General features: G+C 48.7%; 1 protein-coding gene across 1 annotated transcript in view; it reads left to right on the forward strand.

The window, feature by feature from the left end:
• The first annotated feature begins 1,868 nt into the window (after positions 1 to 1,868).
• Positions 1,869 to 22,678, forward strand: part of LOC132836899 (myoferlin-like) — a 141,436-nt gene continuing 120,626 nt past the window's right edge. The window contains exons 1-8 of the mRNA XM_060856466.1: positions 1,869 to 1,941; positions 5,365 to 5,420; positions 7,869 to 7,960; positions 11,706 to 11,814; positions 12,472 to 12,535; positions 16,312 to 16,466; positions 17,630 to 17,758; positions 21,728 to 21,790. Of these exons, the coding sequence (XP_060712449.1) occupies positions 1,869 to 1,941; positions 5,365 to 5,420; positions 7,869 to 7,960; positions 11,706 to 11,814; positions 12,472 to 12,535; positions 16,312 to 16,466; positions 17,630 to 17,758; positions 21,728 to 21,790 (741 nt within the window). The remainder of the gene's footprint in view (positions 1,942 to 5,364; positions 5,421 to 7,868; positions 7,961 to 11,705; positions 11,815 to 12,471; positions 12,536 to 16,311; positions 16,467 to 17,629; positions 17,759 to 21,727; positions 21,791 to 22,678) is intronic.

Consider the following 22,678-nt stretch of genomic DNA (forward strand, 5'->3'; position numbering starts at 1 on the left):
TCCTCATTGGGTCTTGCCAGCATGTGACTCCAGACCCACAGCAATGTGGTTGACTCTTAACTGCTCTCTGAAATGGCCAAGTCGGCCACTCTATTCCAATGACTCATTACATCAACTCCTTGAGTGACTCAGTCTCTGAATTAGTGTGGAAAGAGCAAGCCTGTTGAAGTGATGATAGATGGGACAGAAAGATTCAAGAATTCGGGCGTTTAGGTGACTGGGAAAAGAGGTTGTATTTGAAATTTGATGCCGTACAGATTTGAGTGACATGACGAAGAAGTTCATAGTGACGTGTGGCAGTCAGAGTGAAATCTTTACAACCTACTGAAATCTGGAGTCAACCTCATGTTGTAATTCCATGTCTAGTTCACTTCCTTGCTTCAATAGACAATAGGTGCAGGAGTCGGCCATTCTGCCCTTCGAGCCTGCACCACCATTCAATATGATCGTGGCTGATCATCCTTAATCAGTATCCTGTCCCTGCCTTATCTCCATAACCCTTGATTCCACTATCCAACTCTTTCGTAAATGAATCCAGAGACTGGGCCTCCACTGCCCTCTGGGGCAGAGCATTCCACACAGCCACCACTCTCTGGGTGAAGAAGTTTCTCCTCATCTCTGTCCTAAATGGTCTACCCCGTATTTTTAAGCTGTATCTTCTGGTTCGGCACTCGCCCATCAGCGGGAACATGTTCAAGGTGGACAGAGTGGATCAAAAGAATATTTCCAGGTTGTCTTCTCATATTCCCTGCCTGAAAGCAGGTCTGACTTTCCATGCTATGACTTCCCCACGAGAAGGCAGATCCTCAATCCCCTGACCATGCTTCCTCATGCCCCCTGCCAGAACAGGAATCTCTCATCCTTATGCTGTTGGCACTGACCTCATCCATTCCAGCCGTCCAGCCAACGGAACCGACCTGTCCAGCCCCACAAAAGGATTCAGAGTAGCCGTTGCTCCAGTTTCCTTCCCCCTCCGACCAGGAATCTCTCCCACTCTTACTGCCTGCACTCTGTGTGCGTTGGAATGGTTCTCCGGCTGATGTCCGTGTTGTTTGGCTGTGGCTGTTGTGACTGAGCGCTCCTTGGCTGTCAAGTTAGGGTTAGGAGCTCGGAGACAGGGCCACTCACCACTGACCTCCCATCTCCGGGGGCTGGGTGTGTTAATTTGAGTTAACCTCAAAGCTCCATCATTTCTCGTAAGAACAGGAGGCAATTTGATTAGTCTGGGTGGTTATCACTGCTGCCTCACAGCAGCAGGGGCCCAGGTTCGATTCCCGCCTCGGGTAACTGTTTGCAGTTTACACATTCTCCCCGTGTCTGAGCGAGTTTCCTCCGGGTGCTCTGGTTTTCTCCCATAGTCCAAAGATGTGCGGGTCAGGGTGAATTGGCCATGCTAAATTGCCCATCATGTTGGAGGTCAACTGGTTGGTTGTTTGCCCAGTTCTCCAGCAGTGCCCATTGCTCCTTGCTGTCACCTGACTCGGATTTACCCATTGTCATGTGATGCCCATTGTTGCCACCCGACCATGATTCTATCCATTGTTACACGCTGTCACATGACTCTGATTCTACCCATTGTCACGTGACACCCATTGTTGCCCACTGTCACCTTGTCATGTGACCTGAATTCCGTCCTGTTGTCACGTGATTCCTCATTGTTGTCTGCTGTCACGTGACTCTCCTTGCTCCACTCGGTGAAGCTGCCCTCATTCCGGGGTGGGGGGGGAGGGAGGGGGGGGGTTGTGTAGAAATGGGGAATTCTGCCGGTGAACAGGGGCAGGGGCACGGACCACGGCGGGCAGCAGCACCCGGGGACAGACGTGAGCTTCGGCCAAGCCAGGACTGAGAGCGAAGTAAGGGCCGAGAGGATGCTGCGTGTGGGCGGACTGGCCGCCTACAGGCAGGAGAGCGCCCAACTCCACGTGTCTGTGCTCTTCAGAGGTGAGTAGTGTTTTGTGGTGGGGAGGGGAGGGGGGGGTTGGGGAGAGGTTGTGGCTCTGGCCATGCATTCTCAGTGACCTTCACCATCTACATTGTGGACAGCTCTGCATTTGCCTCAGCGTCAACCTTCCTCAAGTCATTGACTGACGGTTTTCAAATCCAGAACAAGTGACTGATTGGTGTGCTTCACTGAGAGCTGCCAGGGTGGGCTTGATGGTCGAATGGGCTCCTTCAGCACAGTTGTGACTCTCTGCAAGTCGGATTCTCAGTTTATGCCAGCCTGCATGCCTCCCATTTGTTCCCATAGCTTTCCTTGCCCCTGTTGATCTTCAGCAGAGTGATCATTGTTACTGTCTGTCTGCAACTGCCTCCAAAACGTTCATGAGTCAGTGCATAAAGCCCTTGCCTTCACACCAACGTCAAGGTCTTGATGGAGGTGAGGTAAAGGGCTTCTTCCCTCATACTGCTTCTCCATCTGGCAGTACTCCACGCCACTTGCCCCTTCTCTGTGAACCACAGAACTTGGTCTGTCTCCTCGCTGGAACACCACACTTTGTTCCACCCACTCTCTCTTTGTTCTGTGCTGTATCACAGCAAGTTCCTCGCCGATCTCCTCTCATCCTGCCTCAAACTATGTCGCAAGTAGCTTTCCACACTAGTGTGGTGATTTCAGCCTCTCGTCATACCTCTCCCAGTTCACCAGCTTCCTCTCTTCCATAAATCCCTCCCTTTGTGTAAACATTCCGATCTACACTTGCTGTGAAGGCACCCCTGTGATCTTCTCACCCCATGTGACCTATCATTCCCGAGAAAGCAATTTCTCAGCTTGTTGTGGTATCGCTTTCAACCCACTTCCCCCTTCTCAACCCCACTTCTGTGTCCAGTCCTGGAGCGGGGTACAAAAGTCTCTGCTTAAGCCAAATTTCCACCTATCTAATCTTTGGCTGTATTTGTGACTTTTTTTGAGCGATAGATTTGCTAAACCACAAGTTTTTTTTTTCTCCATGAACGTTAGTACCTTTCACAATCAGGTGGCGTGTTGGCCTTTATTACAAGGGGACTGGAGCACAGGAATAGGGAAATCTTCACTGTAACTGTAAATGGCTATGGTGAGACCACAACTGGAGTACCATCTGCAATTTCTGACTCCATGCTTGAAGGATGAACTTGCATTGCAGTCGGTACAGTGAAGGTTCACTAGAATGTCCTTTGGACGAGGGGTAAGGGTGAGGGCTTTCAGCTGCTTGCCTGTTCGACACAACACCACGTTCCCTGACCAATATCTCTGTCCCTGGCTTGCTGCAATGCTCCAGTGACATTCAGCGCAAGCTGGAATTGCAGCATCTCATTTTCCACTTTGAGGACTCAATGCCTACAATCACTCATTTAAAGTTAAGGACGTCGTCCATTTCCTATACCTCAGGCCTTGCCTTCAAATAGCCTACTTGCAGCTCAGCCAACCTATTTTTTGACATACTTGAGGTCCCAATGCTGTTATTCCTCCTTCCCCTCATCCCAATCTCTAGTCTCCACCTGTTCTCTCGCTTCTTTACCCATCCCCAGCCCCTCCTGTCTGGAGCATTTATACTCCAATCTCTGAGCTCCAATCCATTCTGCTGAAAGGTCACGCCACTTGCAATGTTAACTCTGCTTTCTCTCCACGGACGCTGTTGAGTATCTCCTGCAATTTCCATTTTTTGGTTTGGACGAGGGGGTTCGTCCTGTGATGAGATGCTGAACAAATAGAGTCTAAAATTCCTTGGAATGGTAAGCGAGCCATTGGAATGCAACAATATTGTGAGGGCGCTCGACAGGGTAGACACTGAGAAGTTGTTTCACCTCTGGCTGGGGAATCTAGACCATGAAGAAGGGACACAGCTTCCAGATGAGGGAATGATAATTGAGGACTGACATGAGAAGGAATTTCTTTACTGACGGTCATAGAGTTGTACAACACAGAAACAGACCCTTTGGTCCAACTCATCTGCACCGAAGAGATACCCGAAACTGATTTTGTCCTATTTACCAGTTTTCCATACCCTCATTAATCACCATGATGAATGATGGTGATGCCTTTTAAATGTTGTAGTTGTACCAGCCTCCACCACTTCCTCTGGCAACACCCCTCTCTGTGTGAAAAAGTTGCCCCTTCGATCCCTTTTAAATCTTGCCATTCTCACCCTAAACCTCTGCCCTCTCATTCTGGACTCCCCCACCCCAGGGGAAAAGACCTTGTCTGTTCACCCTATTCGTACCCCTCGTGATTTTATAAACCTCTATAAGGTCACCCCTCAGCCTCTAATGCTCCAGGGAAAATAGCCCCGGCCTATTCAGCCGCTCCCTTTCGTTCAAACCCTCTCGTCCTGGCAACATCCTTGTAAATCTTTTCTGAGCCCTTTAGAATTTCACAACACCAGAGCAGGGAAACCAATAGTGCATGTAGAATTCCAAAAGTGGCCGAACCAATATCCTGCACAGCCTCAACATGACCTCCCAACTCCTATACTCTTGAACTCACGATCTTGTGAGAATGCTATTCACTGAGCCACAGTGATTCATTCTTCTTCAAGGGGCTCTTTACCATTTACTTCTGTGACTTGGTGTTTTTTTTTAATTGATTTTGCTTCAGTTTGGCAACTAACAGTGCGTGAACAGCGCTCGATAGTTGTAAGTCGTGGTAGTGCTAACTCTTGGTCATAGCCATGCTGCCATACCACTGTATACCTATACGTCCGATTTTGTGTCTGCATTACCAATATTATTGCCAACCCATTCCTTCAGTCTTAACTACCTCCTGCATAAAGGCCTCTCGGACATTCGAGGAAGAAGCGACAATTCAAGTGCCTTGTGGCTTCTGATCATTCACAATTTACCCATTCCAGCATGATGAGTGAGGCCAGCCTCCTCCTCCATTTGACCCTGAGAAGGTCGTGGGGAGGTGCCTTGCACCATTGGACTCCATTCTGTTTACATACACCCACGCTGCTGTTAGGGAGAGAGCAAGAGTGAAGGAACGGCCGATGTAGTTTGGACTGATGTGAGTTGGTTGCTTCGAACGGAGCCATGTGGCGGGAATGGGTGGGTGCCAATCAAACAGGCAGGAGCGTCATCAGCAACAGACACCTTTCCCTCCAGACCCGCTGAGCTTTTCCAGCAATTGCTGTTTCTGGTACATTTTCCGTGTGTTCTAATTAACCTGCAATATCACCGTTAGTGTCTGTACTTTAGATCCCTTGAGCTTCTGAGAAATGAGGCCCCGTTCTGCTTTCTCTCAGTTCCACTCCGCAAGGTGGTTCACGAAATACGTCCTGTCATGCCATTTCCCCTTCTGAGGAAGGGCTGGTAACTGAAAGGGCAGGAAGTGTTGGTGAGCCATATCTACTCCTACCCAACTCTGATTTTCTGTTTCTTGCACCTTTCCAGGGAAAAAGAAGAGAACAAGCCTATCAGACGAGGAGAAGAACGTAAAGTGGAACGAGGCAAGTGGAAAAGCACTCCCTGGGTCGACCGAGGCACCTTACGCACAGTCACGGAAAAATGCCCGTGCATCAGGAACAACAGCCTCCAGTTAGAGTTGCAGTTTAGAGGTGATCAGCCTGACATGGCCCAGTTAGGGCCTTGCTCAGGATGGGCAAGAGTGACCTTAGTGACAGGATTTGGAGATGCCGGTGTTGGACTGGGGCAGACAAAGTTAAAAATCACACAACACCAGGTTATAGTCCAACAGGTTTTATTGGAAGCACACTAGCTTTCAGAGCGATGCTCCTTCATCAGGTGATAGTGGAGGGCTCGATCCGAACACAGAATTTATAGCAAGAATTTACAGTGTGATGTAACTGAAATTATACATTGAAAAATTGATTGTCTGTTAAACCTTTCATCTGTTAGAATACAGTGATAGGTTCACTTCTTTCATGTGTAAATCACAAAACCTTTTTTTTAAAAAGTTGCATTCTCGGGTTAGCTGTTAACAATGGTGATAGCTAGACAATATGTTGAAGGTGTTGGCCCCCTGTGTTCACTGTCTGTGCCATGATGTTTCGATTGATTCTAATCTAAAAAGTGAGATAATGGAGTTTTACAGAAATTCATGCAGTTTTTGAGCTCAGAGTTCTACATGAATGCATGCAGTTTTTGAGCAAAGTACAATGTAACTCTGCAAGTACAAATTCACCCCACGAAATGTATGTGTGCATGTGGGTCTTTGTCTGTGTGTGTGTGTGTGTGTGTGTGTGTGTGTGTGTGTGTGTGTGTCTGGGTTGGGGATTGTGAGTGTGAGAGTGTGTGTGTGTGTGTGTGTGTGTGTGTGTGTGTAGTGAGTGCAGAGTGTCTTAAGTCTGTGAGGAGGTGCATGTGTGAGTCTGGGACTGTGTTTGTCTGTAAGGGTGTGTATGTGTGTCCGTGTGTATGTGTGTATAGGTGTGTGTGTGTGTGTGTGTGTGTGTGTGTAGTGCAATGGTGGTCACCTGTAAAGTGACATGAACCCAAGGTCCCGGTTGAGGCCCTCCTTATAGGTACCGAACTTAGCTATCAGCCTCTGCTCGCCCACTTTTCTCTGCTGCCTGTCCTGAAGTCCACCTTGGAGGATGGTCACCCGAAGGTCCGAGGCTGAATGTCCTGGACCACTGATGTGTTCCCCAACTGGGAGGGAACCCTCTTGTCTGTGTTTGTTGTGCGGTGCCCATTCATCCGTTGTCGTAGCCTTTGCTCTGTTTCCCCAATGTACCATGTCTCCGGGCATCCTTGCCTGCAACGTACAAGATAGATAACATTGGCTGAGTCACATGAGTATCTGCCATGTACAAGGTGGGAGGTGTCCCCACGGGTAATGGTGGTAGGGAGGTGACAGGGAGGGAGATAGAGCAGGCAGAGGAGGGCAGGACGAGAGGGCGAAGGAAAACTGACTGAGATGTACGGGGGAGACATGTTAGTACGTGGGGAGATATGCGCGGGGCATGTGAGAGCCACGTGAGCTCTGTAGACCAGAAGAGGTCGGAGCAGATGTTGGCCAACCGAGTCTGCTCCACTGTTCAATGAGGTCATGGCTGATCTGATAATCCTTCCCTCCACTTTACAGTCCTTAACCCTCGATTCCCTTTCTGCATAAAGATCTGGCCATCTCACCTTTGAATATGCTGAATCCCCCAGCCCTCTGAGGTAAAGAATTCTCTGTTTTAAATGGGCAAACCTTACTCTGAGATTACCCTGCTGGTCGTTGCCTCCCACAGTGAGAAACACCTTCTCCCTATCTATCTTGTCAAGTCCTCGAAGAATTTTAAATATTTCAATAGGGTTGTGTTGTTCCTCTAAACTCCAACAAGTACAAGTCTAACCTGCTCAACCTCTCCTCCATTCCTAATGAACCTTCTCTGGACTGCCTGGAATGGTCAGTCTCCGTTCCCTTGGACAAATGTGCTTGCAAAATTCTCGCTGCGGTCCGAGTAATGAAGTATATTGTAAGGGGCAGAGGGAATGCAGCGTAGGTGGGGGCATGGCTTTCATGGCTTTGTGCGTGGGAAATCATGTCTCACAAACGTGGTTGAGTTTTTTGAAGAAGTAACAAAGAAGATTGATGAGGGCAGAGCAGTGGATGTGATCTATGTGGACTTCAGTAAGGCGTTCGACAAGGTTCCCCATGGGAGACTGATTAGGTACGTGTAAGGAATGAGCTGCCAGAGGATGTGGTGGAGGCTGGTATAATTGCAAAGTTTAAGAGGCATCTGGATGGGTATATGAATAGGAAGGGTTTGGAGGGATATGGGCCGGATGCTGGCAGGTGGGACTAGATTGGGTTGGGATATCTGGTCAGCATGGACAGGTTGGACCGAAGGGTCTGTTTCCATGGTGTACTCCTCTATGACTCTATGGACAGCTGCTGCCCATGTTGAATGTTTGTGATTGTCTTGGTTCCCATCTCAATCTTTTAGGTGCTGGAGTTCAAGCTGAAGGGAAATCCTCTTGATGCCAAATCCTCTCTTCAGATTCACCTGAAAGGCAAAGACAAAGTTGGAAAGGGCAGGTAACCTTATTCTGTGCTTTGTGAAGGAACAGTTGCCCCACGTCAATGGGGGGATTCGGGACGAAAACCGTCAGTAAATTATTTAAAATAAAAATTTAACACCCAGAGCAAAATCAATGATGGCTGGCAGCTGCTTCCAAGCACAGTCACAGTTGTTTACCAGACTCTTATCTCCATGTTTTGAACAGTGGGTCCCTTGCAGAGTTTGTGTGCGGAGAGAGAGAGGGAGGGTACAAGTGTGAGAATCAGAAAGATGTGCTGCTCAGGTGAGATGAAGTAGAGAGAGAGAAGGCTTGTGTGGAGCGTTGGCACGGACCAGTTACTGTACAACACAGCAGCAGCAGCAGGAGGCCATTTGGCCCCTTGGTCCTGCTCTGCCATCTCCCTCCATCGTGGCTGACTTCCTACTCCAACTCCATTTTTCCATCTGCTCCCCAAATACCCGGATTCCCCAGGAGAACCTTCCTGAAAAGCCTTGCTCACTAAAAGAGCCATCCCGGGGCTGAGCATTCCCAAGGTTCACAACTCCACGTGTGAAGGCCTTTCTCCTCGCCTCGGTCTGAAACGATCAGCCCCTCGTTCTGTCTCTGTGCTCGCCCACCCCTTCAAGGTCCCCCAGCCAACAACTCTGTCAAGCCCCTTCAGAGTCTGCGTGTCTCGTTGGAATCATCTCTCATTTTTCTCAACTCTGGGGAAGACACAGCTTTCACAGTCTCTCATCCTAAGACAGCCCCCTCTCTCAGGGACCAATCTAGTGAACCTCCACCGTTTCCATGGCAAGCTGTGGCTTGTTTCTGCGGCTGTACGATTCCCAGCCCACTCCACCAAGGCCATTCTGAAGACTTGGGGCAGCATCTCCATTCTCCTTGGATAGATATAACATGTGAGGCCATTCGGTCCATCAGGTCCCCTTTATGAAACGATTCACTTCCGTCTGCTTTCCCCACAGCCCTGCACTTCCTTTGTGTTCTGAGAATCCATCCAGTTCCCTTTGGAAAGCCAACTTTGAGCCAGTGTCCACCTCCCTCTGGGAGCAACATTCCCCTCACACCATTGGAGTTGCTGGGAAGCACCGCACATGCTGATTGATGCCCAGTATTGAAGACTTATGCCACACACTGACCTCGGAGATCTGTACAGGAGGAAGAAAGATTAGCTGGGAAAGTTCAGGCAGTGCATTGCAGATCATAACCCCTCGCCACATCAAAACATTTCGGGTTTGTCTGGCCATTTGACCTCAATCCGTGTTCTCTAGTTCTTGATCTGTCAGCCTATGGGAGCCGTTTCCAAAATGAGGAGTGGCTCTGGTAGTTAGGGAGAAACCAAAGTCGGTAGCACTGCTGCCACACATAGCCAGAGACGCAGGTCCGATTCCACCCTCGGGGAACTGTCTGTGTAGAGTTTGCAACGTGTCTGTGTGGGTTTCCTCCCACAGTCCAAAGATGGGCAGGTTAGGTGGATTGGCCGTGGGGAAATGCAGGATAACAGGGATAGGGGTGGGGTTGAGGCTGGAAGGAATGCTCTTCAGAGGGTCGATGTGGATTCGATGAGTTGAATGAGCTGCTTTGACGCTGTTGGGATTGTGAACAGAATGAGGCCATTTGGCCCCTCGAATCTGCTCCACCGTCCAATATGATTGTGGCTGGTCTGTTTGTATCTCGAATTCCACTTTCCTCTCCATTCCCAAAGAGCCTTCATTTCCTTGCCTAACAAGAATCTATCCACACACTCCTTAAAAAGATTCAGTCACCCTGCCTCCACTGCTGTCTGAGGCAGAGAGTTCCAACGATGCTCAACCCTCTGACAGACAAAACAAAACCTACTGATCTCTATCCTGAAATTTGCAACCCCTAGCTTGGACACTGAAGGAACGGCCAATATGTTTGCAAGTCGCAGGCGGGGAGTGGCTCGGAGGGGAACTTGCAGGGGGTGGCGTTCCCAAGTACCTGCAGCCCTTGTCCTTCTTAGATGGAAGTGGCCGTGGGTTTGAAAGGTGCTGCCTAAAGATCTTCAGTAAATTGCATCTTGTAGATAAGACACACTGCTAGATTAGATTAGATTAGACTTACAGTGTGGAAACAGGCCCTTCGGCCCAACAAGTCCACACCGACCCGCCGAAGCGCAACCCACCCATACCCCTACATTTACCCCTTACCTAACACTACGGGCAATTTAGCATGGCCAATTCACCTGACCCGCACATCTTTGTGACTGTGGGAGGAAACCGGAGCACCCGGAGGAAACCCACACAGACACGGGGAGAACGTGCAAACTCCACACAGTCAGTCGCCTGAGGCGGGAATTGAACCCGGGTCTCTGGCACTGTGAGGTAGCGGTGCTAACCACTGTGCCACCGTGCCGCCCCGTGCTACTACCGAGTGTCGATGGGGGTGGAGGGAGTGGATGTTCGTGGATGTGGGGGCAATCAAACGGGCTGCTTTGCCCTGAATGGTGTCAAGTTTCTTGAGTGCTGTTGGAGCTGCACTCAACCAGATGTGGGGAGTTTTCTATCCATGACTTGTGCCTTATAAATAGTGGACAGGCTTTGGGGAGTCAGGATGTGGGTTACCCGCTGCAAGATTCCTCATCTCTGACCTGCTCTTGTGTGCTATGTTTATACGGTGAGTCCGGTGGGGTTTCTAGTCCACGGACAGTGGGCGATTCAGTGATGGTGACATTGAATGTCAAGGGACGGTGATCGGATTGTCTCTCATTGGAGACGGTCATTGTTGAGCATTTGTATGGTGGGAATGTTACTTGCTACCTATCAGCCCAAGAAATCAAGAGTGTGGTGCTGGAAAACAACAGCAGGTCAGGCAGCATCCAAGGACCAGGAGAACCGATGTTTCGGGCATAAGCCTTTCATCAGGAATGAAACGTCAGTTCTCCTGCTCCTCGGATGCTGCCTGTCCTGATGTGCTTTTCTAGCACCACTTTCTCGACTCTGACCTCCAGCATCTGTCGTTCTCACTTTCTCCTACTCATCAGGCCGAACCTGGATATTGTCCAGGTCTCGTTGCGTTTGAACAACAGATTGCTTCAGGATCTGCAAATAATGCTGAAACTTGTGCAATCATTGGCGAACATCCCCAATTCGGACTTTATGACAGAGGGAAGGTCATTGCTAAAGCAGCTGAAGGTGGTTGGGCCTAGACTCTACCCTGAGGAACTCCTGTAGAGATGTCCTGGAGCTGAGATGACTGACCTCCAATGACCACAATCACCTTCTTATACGTCAAGTTTGACTCCAACCAGTGGAGAGTTTGCCCCCTGATTGCCCATTGATTCCAGTTTTGCCAGGGCTCCTTGATACAACACTCGGTCAAATGTGGCCTTCATGTCAAGGGCGGTCACTCTAACCTCACCTCTGGAATTCAGCTCTGAACTGTGCCGAAAGCAAGTCCAGCCTGTCTAACCTTCCTCGCAAGTCAACCTGCTTAATTCCAGGGATGAATCCAGTAAACCTTCTCTGAACTGATTCCCAAGGAGCAGGAGGGTGTCTGTTGGAATTTGGCGTTCAGCAGCACATTGTGTTCACTGCTGGTTGATGCAGCATTTTCCAAACCCAAGACCATCTTCCAATGGACTGAACGTTCGCCTGTGCTTCATGATTGATGAACCTGTAACCCTTTGCCTCCCCCACCCTTGAATGTAAACTTGGTTTATGTTGTAAGTTGCCAATGATGAAGTTTGTAAGTAGATGTGATAGTACTGCATTTATTGATAGTCCACTCGTTCTCTGCAGGCTCCTAGGATCCGTCAATGTCCGGCTCGCCAATCTGGCTGGGGGGAGGAGCAGGAATATATCTTTTGTCAAAGTCCCTCTGCTGGATAAGAAGAAGCAGAAAACGAAGGTGATGTTTCTATGGTGACGCAGAGCCGACTGATCTCTCTCCTGCCTGTATTCCTAGATTACGCCCATTTCAAATCTGCACTCTGCCAAAAATTGGCGGCTTGGATCCGAATTGGGACTGAGTCCCGTTTGCTTATTGCCCTATGTCTTCAGGCCTTTGTTGGCTTGCGATCCAGAAAATGCAGTTCGAAAATTGAAATCCCTGCACGCTCTTGTCCTTGCCCTGTTTCTGTGACTTGTTGCCACCTTCTGAGATCTCTGAGCCCCCCCCCCCCAGTTTCCAGCCTTTGAACTTCGTCAACCACCATTGGTGGCCATGCCTGCAGCTGCCTGGTCCCTAACATCTTGAGTTCCGTCCCTCGACCTCACTGCCTGTCTGCCACCCTCTTGCCCTTGCAGGTGCTCTTTTTAACAAGAAAACGTCCTTGTTTAATCGAGATCTGTGCTCCTAACTCTTAAGGCCTCACTCTTGCTCCGATCTCCTGTGTTCCTGTGAAACACCAATTTTGCTGTGTTCAACCTGTGTCTGATTTGCACAGGCCATGGGCACGAAGGGGGTGATTCAGGTCCATGAGTTGGTCAAGCTGCTTGTTTTGGGGAAGACAGCAGTGTTACAACGGAAGACAGCTTTGTTTAGGAATTTGTGTTTCGTTTTCAGAACCTGCTCAGCTTTGAAATCGTCTATGAACCACCCCTCGTCAACAAAAAAGAAACAAGACAAGGTAAGTAGGCCACTGTGCCAACGGTCTTTCTGCGTGGGTCTTGTGTTGAGCAGTCGCAAACACGGGACTGTCACAGTCAGCTGGGCAACATGGTACTGAGAGCTGCCGAACATTGTGAAGGTAAATCAGACTGGATCCAGTGACTGGAAACTGCAGCGAATGGATTTCACAGCCGGTAAGTGTGAGGTGGGACCAACAAAGGGGACACATCCAAGTGTTGCATATGGAGATGAACAAACATAGAACATAGAACAATACAGCGCAGTACAGGCCCTTCAGCCCTCGATGTTGTGCCGATCCAAGCCCACCTAACCTACACTAGCCCACTTTCCTCCATATGCCTATCCAATGCCCGTTTAAATGCCCATAAAGAGGGAGAGTCCACCACTGTTACTGGCAGGGCATTCCATGAACTCACAACTCGCTGAGTAAAGAATCTACCCCTAATATCTGTCCTATACCTACCACCCCTTAATTTAAAGCTATGCCCCCTCGTAACAGCTGACTCCATACGTGGAAAAAGGTTCTCATGGTCAACCCTATCTAAACCCCTAATCATCTTGTACACCTCTATCAAGTCACCCCTAAACCTTCTTTTCTCCAATGAAAACAGCCCCAAGTACCTCAGCCTTTCCTCATACGATCTTCCTACCATACCAGGCAACATCCTGGTAAACCTCCTCTGCACCCGTTCCAGTGCCTCCACATCCTTCCTATAGGATGACGACCAAAACTGCTCACAATACTCCAGATGTGGCCGCACCAGAGTCTTATACAACTGCAACGTGACCTCAGGACTCCGGAATTCAATTCCTCTACCAATAAAAGCCAGTACGCCATATGCCTTCTTCACAGCACTATTTACCTGGGTGGCAACTTTCAGAGATCTGTGTACATGGACACCAAGATCCCTCTGCTCATCCACACTACCAAGTATCCGACCAGTAGCCCAGTACTCCATCTTCTTGTTACTCTTACCAAAGTGAATCACTTCACACTTAGCTACATTGAACTCCATTTGCCACCTTTCTGCCCAGCTCTGCAGCTTATCTATATCCCGCTGTAACCTGCCACATCCTTCCTCACTGTCAACAACTCCGCCGACTTTCGTATCATCTGCAAACTTGCTCACCCAACCTTCTAGCCCCTCCTCCAGGTCATTTATAAAGATGACAAACAGCAATGGTCCCAAAACAGATCCTTGTGGAACACCGCTAGTAACTGCACTCCAAGATGAACCTTTACCATCAACTACTACCCTCTGTCTCCTTCCAGCCAGCCAATTCCTAATCCAAACCTCTAATGCACCCTCAATGCCATACCTCCATATTTTTTGCAGTAGCCTACCATGGGGAACCTTATCAAACGCCTTACTAAAATCCATCTACCACTTTACCCTCGACCACCTCCTTAGTCACCTTCTCAAAGAATTCAATAAGGTTTGTGAGGCACGATCTGCCCTTCACAAAACCATGCTGACTATCCTTGATCACATTATTCCTATCCAGATGTTCATAAATCCTCTCCCTTACAATTCTCTCTAAGACTTTGCCCACAACAGAGGTAAGATTCACCGGCCTATAGTTACTAGGGCTATCCCTACTCCCCTTCTTGAACAAGGGAACCACATTTGCTATCCTCCAGTCTTCTGGCACTATTCCCGTAGACAATGACGACATAAAAATCAAGGCCAATGGCTCTGTAATCTCCTCCCTTGCTTCCCAGAGAATCCTAGGATAAATGCCATCACCCTTTCCAGAATTTCCAACACCTCTTCCCTACATACCTCAAAGCCACCCATTCTAATTAATTGTGACTCAATATTCACATCGGCAACAATGTCCTGTTCCTCAGTGTCTCCCCAATTTCGTCAGCCTCCACACGCAACTTCCCACTACTATCCTTGACTGGACCTATTCCTACCCTCGTCATTCTTTTATTCCTGTGATTTTACAGGCCCACAGAGAAGCTCAGTCATCAGATGCCAAAGGAATGCCCTTTCTGTCTCCATGTACACAGATCAATACAAAGTTCAACGCCATACACTAAAGCAAATCAAGAAAACACAATGGAAAAAAAAATACTCATAATTCCAGGTTACAGGAGAGAGGGAGCTTTGCTGGGGAATCAAGGATTACGGGAAAGCGGATCTGGAATGTCATTTTCAGATTGAAATTGTTCCTGTTTCTTATGGTTACTGCGATACACAACCCTGGCTCGAGTGGTGAGCAGAGAGAGCCTTCTGTTCACCAGAAATATTGAGGGTTGGTGAGAGACTCTGTCAGGACTCTAGGAGGGATTGATTGGGTTCGCAAACTTTCCCCACTGGTGGGAGGTGTCAAGGACCCAGGGAACGCAACCTTGAAATCAGTGCCAGGCCGTTGGGAAGAGAAAGGGATGGCTGAAGTGCCAAGCTCCCTCCCGTGAAAAACAAGGGGATGCTATCTCAGTGAATAACTTGACATCCACGATCGGTTGAGGGTAGGAAGGGCAGTTGAGGCAAGGTGGATGCAGATAATCTGTGACCTGACTGATGGCCAGTATGGGTGTAAGGGACTGAATGGCCTCATTTTGTGTGTGTGTGTGAGAGAGAGAGATGGATGGTGATAGTAGAGGCGCCCATCACGTGCCTGATCAGCAATCTCTCCCACTCCTATCCCCTGCCACCAGCATGCATTGAAAGAATTTGTAGATTGCTGCACGTTTTGGTTGTGTTATGAGCACGCTTGCCTTGCTTCCCGTGACTTGGGGTAGCACTGAAGCTGTTAACTTTTGCTTCGGGCAGGGAGTCACTATCCACTGTGCCACAAGACTTCAAGGGATCTTTCCTCTCCATCTGACCATGCTGTACCTCCCCAGGTATCCCACGGTGCAGGTTGTCTTGAATGCAAAAGCGTTCTGTTCCTCGACTGTGTCTGCGTGGGTTTCCTCCGGGTGCTCCGGTTTCCTCCCACAATCCAAAGGTGTGCCGGTCAGGTGAATTGGCCATGCTCAATTGCCCAAAGTGTTAGTTCAGGGTTCAATATAGGGAAAGGATCTGGGTGGGTTGCTCTTCGGAGGGTCGGTGTGGACTTGTTGGGCCGAAGCGCCTGTTTCCACACTGTAAGGAATCTAATCTAAATACAGGCGAGCCCTTAAACTGAATAGAAACTGGAAATTGTGGTAAGTCAGGGAGCATCGGTTTGGGGAGACAGGGACAGAGAGAGGAGCAGAATTAATACTTCAGGTCTGCACAAACAGCAACGCAATCGGTTTTGTGCAAAGCTTGGGTTGGAGTGAGTGGGGTTGGGTGGGGGAGGTGCCTCACTGAATAATGAGGTGCTGCTCCTCAAGTAAATGCTGAGCTTCACCGGGGCCCTGCAGAGAGCCAAGGACAGAGATGTCAGTGTGGAGAACAAGGGTGAGAATTGAAGTGACAGGCCACTGCTGTCCTGCCTTCCGACTGAATTGGAAATGTTCAACAAGATGCTCTCCCAGGCGATGTTTGGTCTGCCCTTTGACAGTGTTTTAACTGCCTTCTGACTGGGTGAGCTGACAGGCAAAGCTGGAAACAAGAAAGCCTCAGTTGCTCTTAAATGTGTGTCCTTCCCGGGCATCAATCCTGTGGAGACCGTATGGCTGTGACTCCATCCCCTCCCTCTCCTGCTTCCCCATCTCCATTTCACATTGTGTGTGTGTGATTCCTCTTTCCTTGGGCGCGCGTGTGTGTGTGTTTGCGTCTGTTTTGCATGTATTTATGTACAGTACAGAGGCGATTTGATCTGTTTCCCTCTCAGGGAAGCCAGACCATCCAGAACAGGATGACACCATTCATGTTCCCAGATTACAGGAGATCCCACTGAGGTCTCAATCACCATCGCCAGAAAATGCCTCCGTTAGGGGAACTGCCAAGTTCGCACAGAAAGTTTCTGATAAACCACAGGACTTCCAGGTAAACGCGGTAGTAGGATGGTGGTCAGACATGGGGATGGAGCAGGGGTGGACATAGGGTTCAGTGACCTGAGGCACTGTGTAGGGTATGTAGGACCTGACTCAAGACGGGAGCAATGCAGTTGCTGCACTTGTTTAGTCAGTTGGGAGAGAAAAAGATGAGATGGAAAGGTCAGACTTGGATTGTTTATCTGCTCACAAGAGCCTTGTATCGAGGGTCTTAAATGCTGGCGCGGCACGGTGGATCAGTGGTTCGCACCGCTGCCTCACAGCGCCAGGGACCTGGGTTCGATTCCACCTTTGGGCGACTGTCTGCATGGAGTTTGCACATTCTCCACTGTGGGTTTCCTCCCACAGCCCAAAGATGTGCAGGTTAGGTCGATTGGCAATGGGAATGACAGGGATGGGGTGGGTGTGGATGGGATCAGTGTGAACTCGGTCGGCAGAATGGATCTGCTTCCATACTGCATGGATTATATGATCTATAAACACCGAGTTAGTCAGCATGCCGTTACACTGTTGAACAAAGAGCAAATTCCTCTTTGCGGTTTTCTTGGCGAATATTCACCCTATCAATCAGACAGTCCCAGTTTGGCCCATTCTGGAGTTTGGAAGCAGATTGCTCCAGCTGTACAGGGAGTAGTGAGACCACATCTGGAGAACTGTGTACAGTTAGGTTCCCTTCAGGGAGTGATCCTACCTGGTGGGGTTAGGCCTGTACCCACTGGGGTTTAACATACAAGAGGCGATCTGATGGAAACCTGTCAGATTCTGAGTGGGGTCGGGTGACAGACTGCATGCTGAGAGCACGTTATTCCGCATGGGTGTATCTAGACCCAGTTGGGGTCGGAGGTGGGGGAGTATTTCAAAACTAGGGATCTCTGATCGAAAATGCACGGATGTGGAAGGACCCTTTCCCACTGGCGGGAGAGTTGGTCACCAGAGGGGATGGAGTTAAGGAAATATTTCTCGCAGCGAGTTGCCAGGCAGTGGTGGGGGGGCGGAAACAGACTCATTCAAATCTTCGCAAAAGATTTCATGAGGCAAAACTAAGAGAGGAAAGTAAATGACATGATTGTGTTGGTACAGAGCAGGGGAGTGGGATTGAAGAGCACCAGGGGCTGACCGGCTGCCTCCTCCTTCTCTGCCATGTTTCTTGATCAGGTTCGAGTCCGGATTATTGAGGGCCGTCAGCTGCAGGGTGCCAACATCCGGCCCGTGGTCAAGGTGTACGTAGGCGACACCGTTTTCCGGACCAGAATCAAACGGGGTAACAACCCCATCTTCGACGAGGTAAGGCGCTCTCCCTTGCCACTGCAGTGACTGCTGGCAAACTTGCAACTGGCTCGCTCCTGCACAAGACCCTTTGAAATTTGATTGAGATGGTTGTTGGCGAGTGAGGATTTCAGTACTCAGGGTACGCCAACAGCAGGACTGTCGAGCTGTTGCAAACTGGAAAGGTTTATTGAGTCTAACTGCTGCAGGGTTTTCCAAGTAATGTCTGAACAGCCTTCCCTGTCTCAGTCGTGGAGAACAAATTTGACTGGATTTGCCTTGGAGTTTTCTTCCTCTCATTCCTTAAACCCCTGTCTCTGCTGGATTCCATACCTGTATGGGCTTCTCCGAACCTGTGCAGAGGTAGGCCGTCTTGTTGGTGCATTCCCTCTCCCTGCAGTGAATGTGATTCAAGGCAACACAAAAATTGGACGTGGAGTGGATGGTGTGGAGGAGACCTCCAAAATGATGTCGATGGTATGGTGAGGAGGGCAGGAAAGTGGCAGATCGAGTTCAGCTCTGATCGGTGTGAGGTGATGCTTGTGAGAGAGAGAAAGAGAGAGAGCGGGGTCAAACAGTAAAAGGGGATACAGGATAAATGGCACTGTGAGGGATGGTGAACATTGGTGAGGTCACATTTGGAGGATTGCATTCAATACTGGTCTGCCTCTGATAGAAAAGATGTTTGACTTGAAAGGGTTCAGAAAAGATTGACAAAAGATTGGAGGGTTTGAGCCGTAGGGAGAGGCTGAATAGGGTGGGGGCTCTTTTGTTCATGCAGCTGTTGGCACACTTCAGGATTGTTCAGCAAGTGCCTCCCAGTCATGGAAACAGAGAGTTCTTGAGTATTTGTGACTGTGAACTAACTGTTGTGAAGTGAAAGGTGACCAACCTTGGCCAGTTTGCAATAACCATTTTTGACTCAGGAGCATTATGTGGCTAGATAGACCATTTGGGGGGGTTGGCACAAGTCAGGGGAAGGTCCAACACACCTTAATTGAACAGTTTATCAAGAAAAGGCAATATTTATCAGACTCTATTATTGTACTTTTAATTACAATTTCTCAAACCATCTCTTCACAGGCCTCTTTAGTAAACAGCTTTAAAATTCGAAGTAAACAGTTTCATATGTACACTAGCTATCCACTTTTGGTATGGGCTTCTGAGGATTCGCTACACCCTATGCAGAGGTCCTGACCTCTGTACTGAAGCTGTTGTCTGAAAAGATTGGGAATGCCTGTTCACTAAAGCTGGGAAAGGCTTTTCCTTGGTCTTTGAGGATTGGCTGATGTTTCAGGATCTGCAGTTGTCGATTTTGAGCTTCCTGTCTCTTCTCAGGCCAGTTCTGGTCTCGGGGGTCACCTGACTGAGGTGGTCTCTTTGGGTCTGAGCAGTTTGATGATCCTCGTCACAAGGTACAAGGAGCTGGAGATGCTGTGTAGCTCGGCTGTCAGTCGGAGGCGCTGTCTTGAGGGTCTAGATTTTGCCCGAAGCATTGATTTTCCTGCTTCTCGAATACTGCCTAACCTGCTGTGCTTTTCCAGCGCCACTCTAATCTAGACTCCGATTTCCAGCATCTGCAGTACCCACTTCTGCCCAACAGTTGGTGGCAAAGCAGAGCAAAGTGGGTCCCCAGATTGTCCTCTTCACATCTTCTCAGCGATTCCGTGGCTTGGGTCCAAGACTGTCCAATCAGGAAGATCCAGTGAGGTCACTAATTTCACTACCTTGAGGTCACGGAACATGGCTTTGAACCTTCAGCTGTCAAGTGCTGTCCTTGTCGCGTTTTTGCCTACTGAGGTGGGTGCCACCAAGTCTGGGTAACCTTCATCTCACAAAGCAGGTTGATTGGAGATGTAAAGAATGGTTCATTCTGAAACAGTCTGGCTGTTAGTACCTGGTCAGGTAGCACCAGGCCGGTCTGGTTTCAACTAGAAGTGTGACTGTCCAAGGCTTGGCTGCGTGAATACTGTCTGTTCCAGTTCCACTTGTTTACGAATAGCAGAGTCCAGCTAGGTTTAAACCTGGCTCCAACATTTCCAGCTTTTATCAATATTTCTCGAGCAACCCTGGAGGTTGTGGATTACTTGACCACATTGCCTTTCCCAGTCAGTGTACACGTTGTAATCCATATTACTCCCTGGGCCTTACCAGTCATCTTGTAAACTCATGGAATGCAGGCATTGCTGGTCGGCCAGCATTTATTGCCCACCCTTAGGAATGTGCCGGTGAGCTGCCTTCTTGAACTACTGCAGTCTGTGTGGTGGGGTGCACCCACAGTGCCATTAAGGAGGGAGTTCCCAGGATTTTGACCCAATGCCAGTGAAGGAATGTTGCTCTATTTCCAAGTCAGGATGATGAGTGGCGTGGGGGGGAATTTGTAGGTGGCGGTGCCCCATGTACCTGCTGTCCTTAGCCTTTGAGATAGAAACTGTTGTTTTAGAAGGTGCTTTCAAAGGAGCTAGGTACATTGCTGCAGTGCATCTTCTGGGTGGTACACATTGCTGCTGCTGCTGCGTATCAGTAGTGGAGGGAGTGGATGTTTGTGAATGTGGTGCCAATCAAACAGGTTGCTTTTGTCCTGGATGGTCTCAAGCCTCTTGAGTGTTGTTGGAGCTGCGCTTACCTGGAAATGTGGGAAGTAGTCCATCACGCTCCTGACTTGTGCCTTATTGTTATGAAGATGTGGGTGAACTACACCTTTTGAGAGAGTAAAAGATACCAGTGACAGCACCAAGTGTTCTCAATGAGACATGATGTAACTTGTGCTCCAGCGACTGGAGTAGCTGGTTGCCTGGAAATGCCAAAACAGATTCAAATTAGGCCAATCAGTTTAAATTATACCCCGAAAAATACCAAATTCCAATCAAGTTTGAATTGAGTATATTGACAATCTTCAAAGCCAATTACACAATCTGATGCTTTGGGGGGGTCTAAGACTGGGGAAAATTGAACAGTTGGGAGGAGAACTGCCACCAGACCAACAGGTGTAGACTGCGAGTCACAACTGTCTGAGAGGTACCTGTCTCGAGAAGGAGTTTGCACAGAGAAAAACCTCAACACTGATCTGGAGAGCCAACCGACTGACGAAGATAAAGACAAGATTCGACTGCTGGCTGGTGTTAAAATTTGAATTTTAATGTAAATCTTAACTGGGAGTTTTATCAGATTAGTAGGAAAGGTAACAGATAGGTTAGAGAAAGGAGGTGTAAATAGTTGTCAGTTAATTATTCTCTGTTACACTTTAAGAAATAAAGTTGTTAATTTTTACTTGAAATAGTTCTTGGCCTCTTGAATTTTCACAGATTACTGCATGGGTTAAATCTTTTCTGTGTTGCTGGTTTAAATTAAGGGTTTACCCTGCGTCGTAACACTTATAGATGGTGGGGATAAGCTTTGGGAAATCAGAGGTGAATTACTTGCTGCAGGATTTCCTCGAACCAAAGTATTTATCCAGCTGGTCCAGTTCAGTTTATGGTCAATAGTCACTTCCAGGGTGTTGATAATGGAGTATTCATCGATGGTAATGCCATTGAATGATAAAGAGTGATGGTTAGATTCTATCATGTTGGAGATGGTCTTTTCCTGGCACTTGTGTAGCATGCAAGTTCCTTGCCACTGGTTGTCCCAAACTTAACTGTTGTTCAGGGTATTGCTGCATATTGACATGGACTGATAGAGTATCTGAGGAGTTGCGAATGGTGCTGAACATTTCTGAACATTCTCACTTCTGCCCTGTGACGCGAAGGTGATTGAATAAGCAGCTGAAGATGGTTGGGCTGAGGAACTTGGCGTTTCTCCATGGCATGGCCTTGGCCAATCAGCGTCCTTCGTCCTCCACCATAAGTAGTTGTGATGGTTTGAAATTTGGCCGCCTTGCATTTGTCCTACTGAGCTCAGGATGGACAGTTCTGTTCACATATCCAGCTTTGTGCAGTTTCAAGTTGTCCCCTGCAAGATAAATAATGCTGCTTTTCTGTTTGACAGCTTTTCTTCCAGAATTTTCATAAACCCCCAAGTGAGGTTTTCAACACACTGATACACCTGCAGGTAGGTTAAAACAGTTTAATTTGCTCTCAAGTCAAGAGTCGAAAAGAATTGTTGGATTTGCAGCTCAGAATCATGCCATGTAGCTGGTCTGTAACAGCTTCCCCTCACTGTGCGTCGGTATAATGCATTTGATGGGTGTGATTGTGCCTTGCCCCACACCTGACCCCAGTGTGTCCCTCATTCGGCCCCAGTAAGTCGGGCTAATGAATGTCTGGTGGGGGCCAGCCTGCAAACAGATGTCTCTGCTGGCTGGCGTAACTCCATCCAAACCCTGGGCTCGGGACAAACTGGATTCCCGCTTCTGCTCGTGGGTCAGGCGCGGAGGGCGTTGACCAGACTGGTTGCTAGGGAAGGAGGAATTTTAGTGACAGGGTTGAGTTGGGGAAGTTGGGATTGTCCTCCTTTAGATTGAGAGGGAATTTGGACAAGATTATCACAGGTTCCAGATAAGGCAGGCAAAAAGGAGCTGGTCCAAGTGGGGGCACACCAGGTTTAAGGTTCTGGGTAAGAGATACAGAGGGACACATATGAGGAAGATCTTATTTCTTTAGTGAGTAGTAATGAGCTGGATCTCCCTGCCTGTGAAGGCAGCAGAAATGGAGACAGGGAATGATTTCCGAAGGGAATTGGACAGACACTTGGGGGTAATAACCCCACAAGGCTGTAAGTGCAAAAGCACAGGGAGAGGAGGGATTGCTGTACATACAGCATGGACTCGATAGGCTGAATGGCCTTTCTCCATGACAGAATTGCACCATGATCAGTATCGATTGAAGCTTCCTAATGGAAGCAGGGTTGAGAGACTTGGCTGTTGACTGATACGAAATTCAGTGGTTGATCCTGAGTCAAAAGGAAGGCTTGTTTTCAGCAGGGTTCCCATCCCAAGTT

Source organism: Hemiscyllium ocellatum, chromosome 48 (genome assembly GCF_020745735.1).
Source record: "Hemiscyllium ocellatum isolate sHemOce1 chromosome 48, sHemOce1.pat.X.cur, whole genome shotgun sequence".
Lineage (NCBI taxonomy): Eukaryota > Metazoa > Chordata > Chondrichthyes > Orectolobiformes > Hemiscylliidae > Hemiscyllium > Hemiscyllium ocellatum.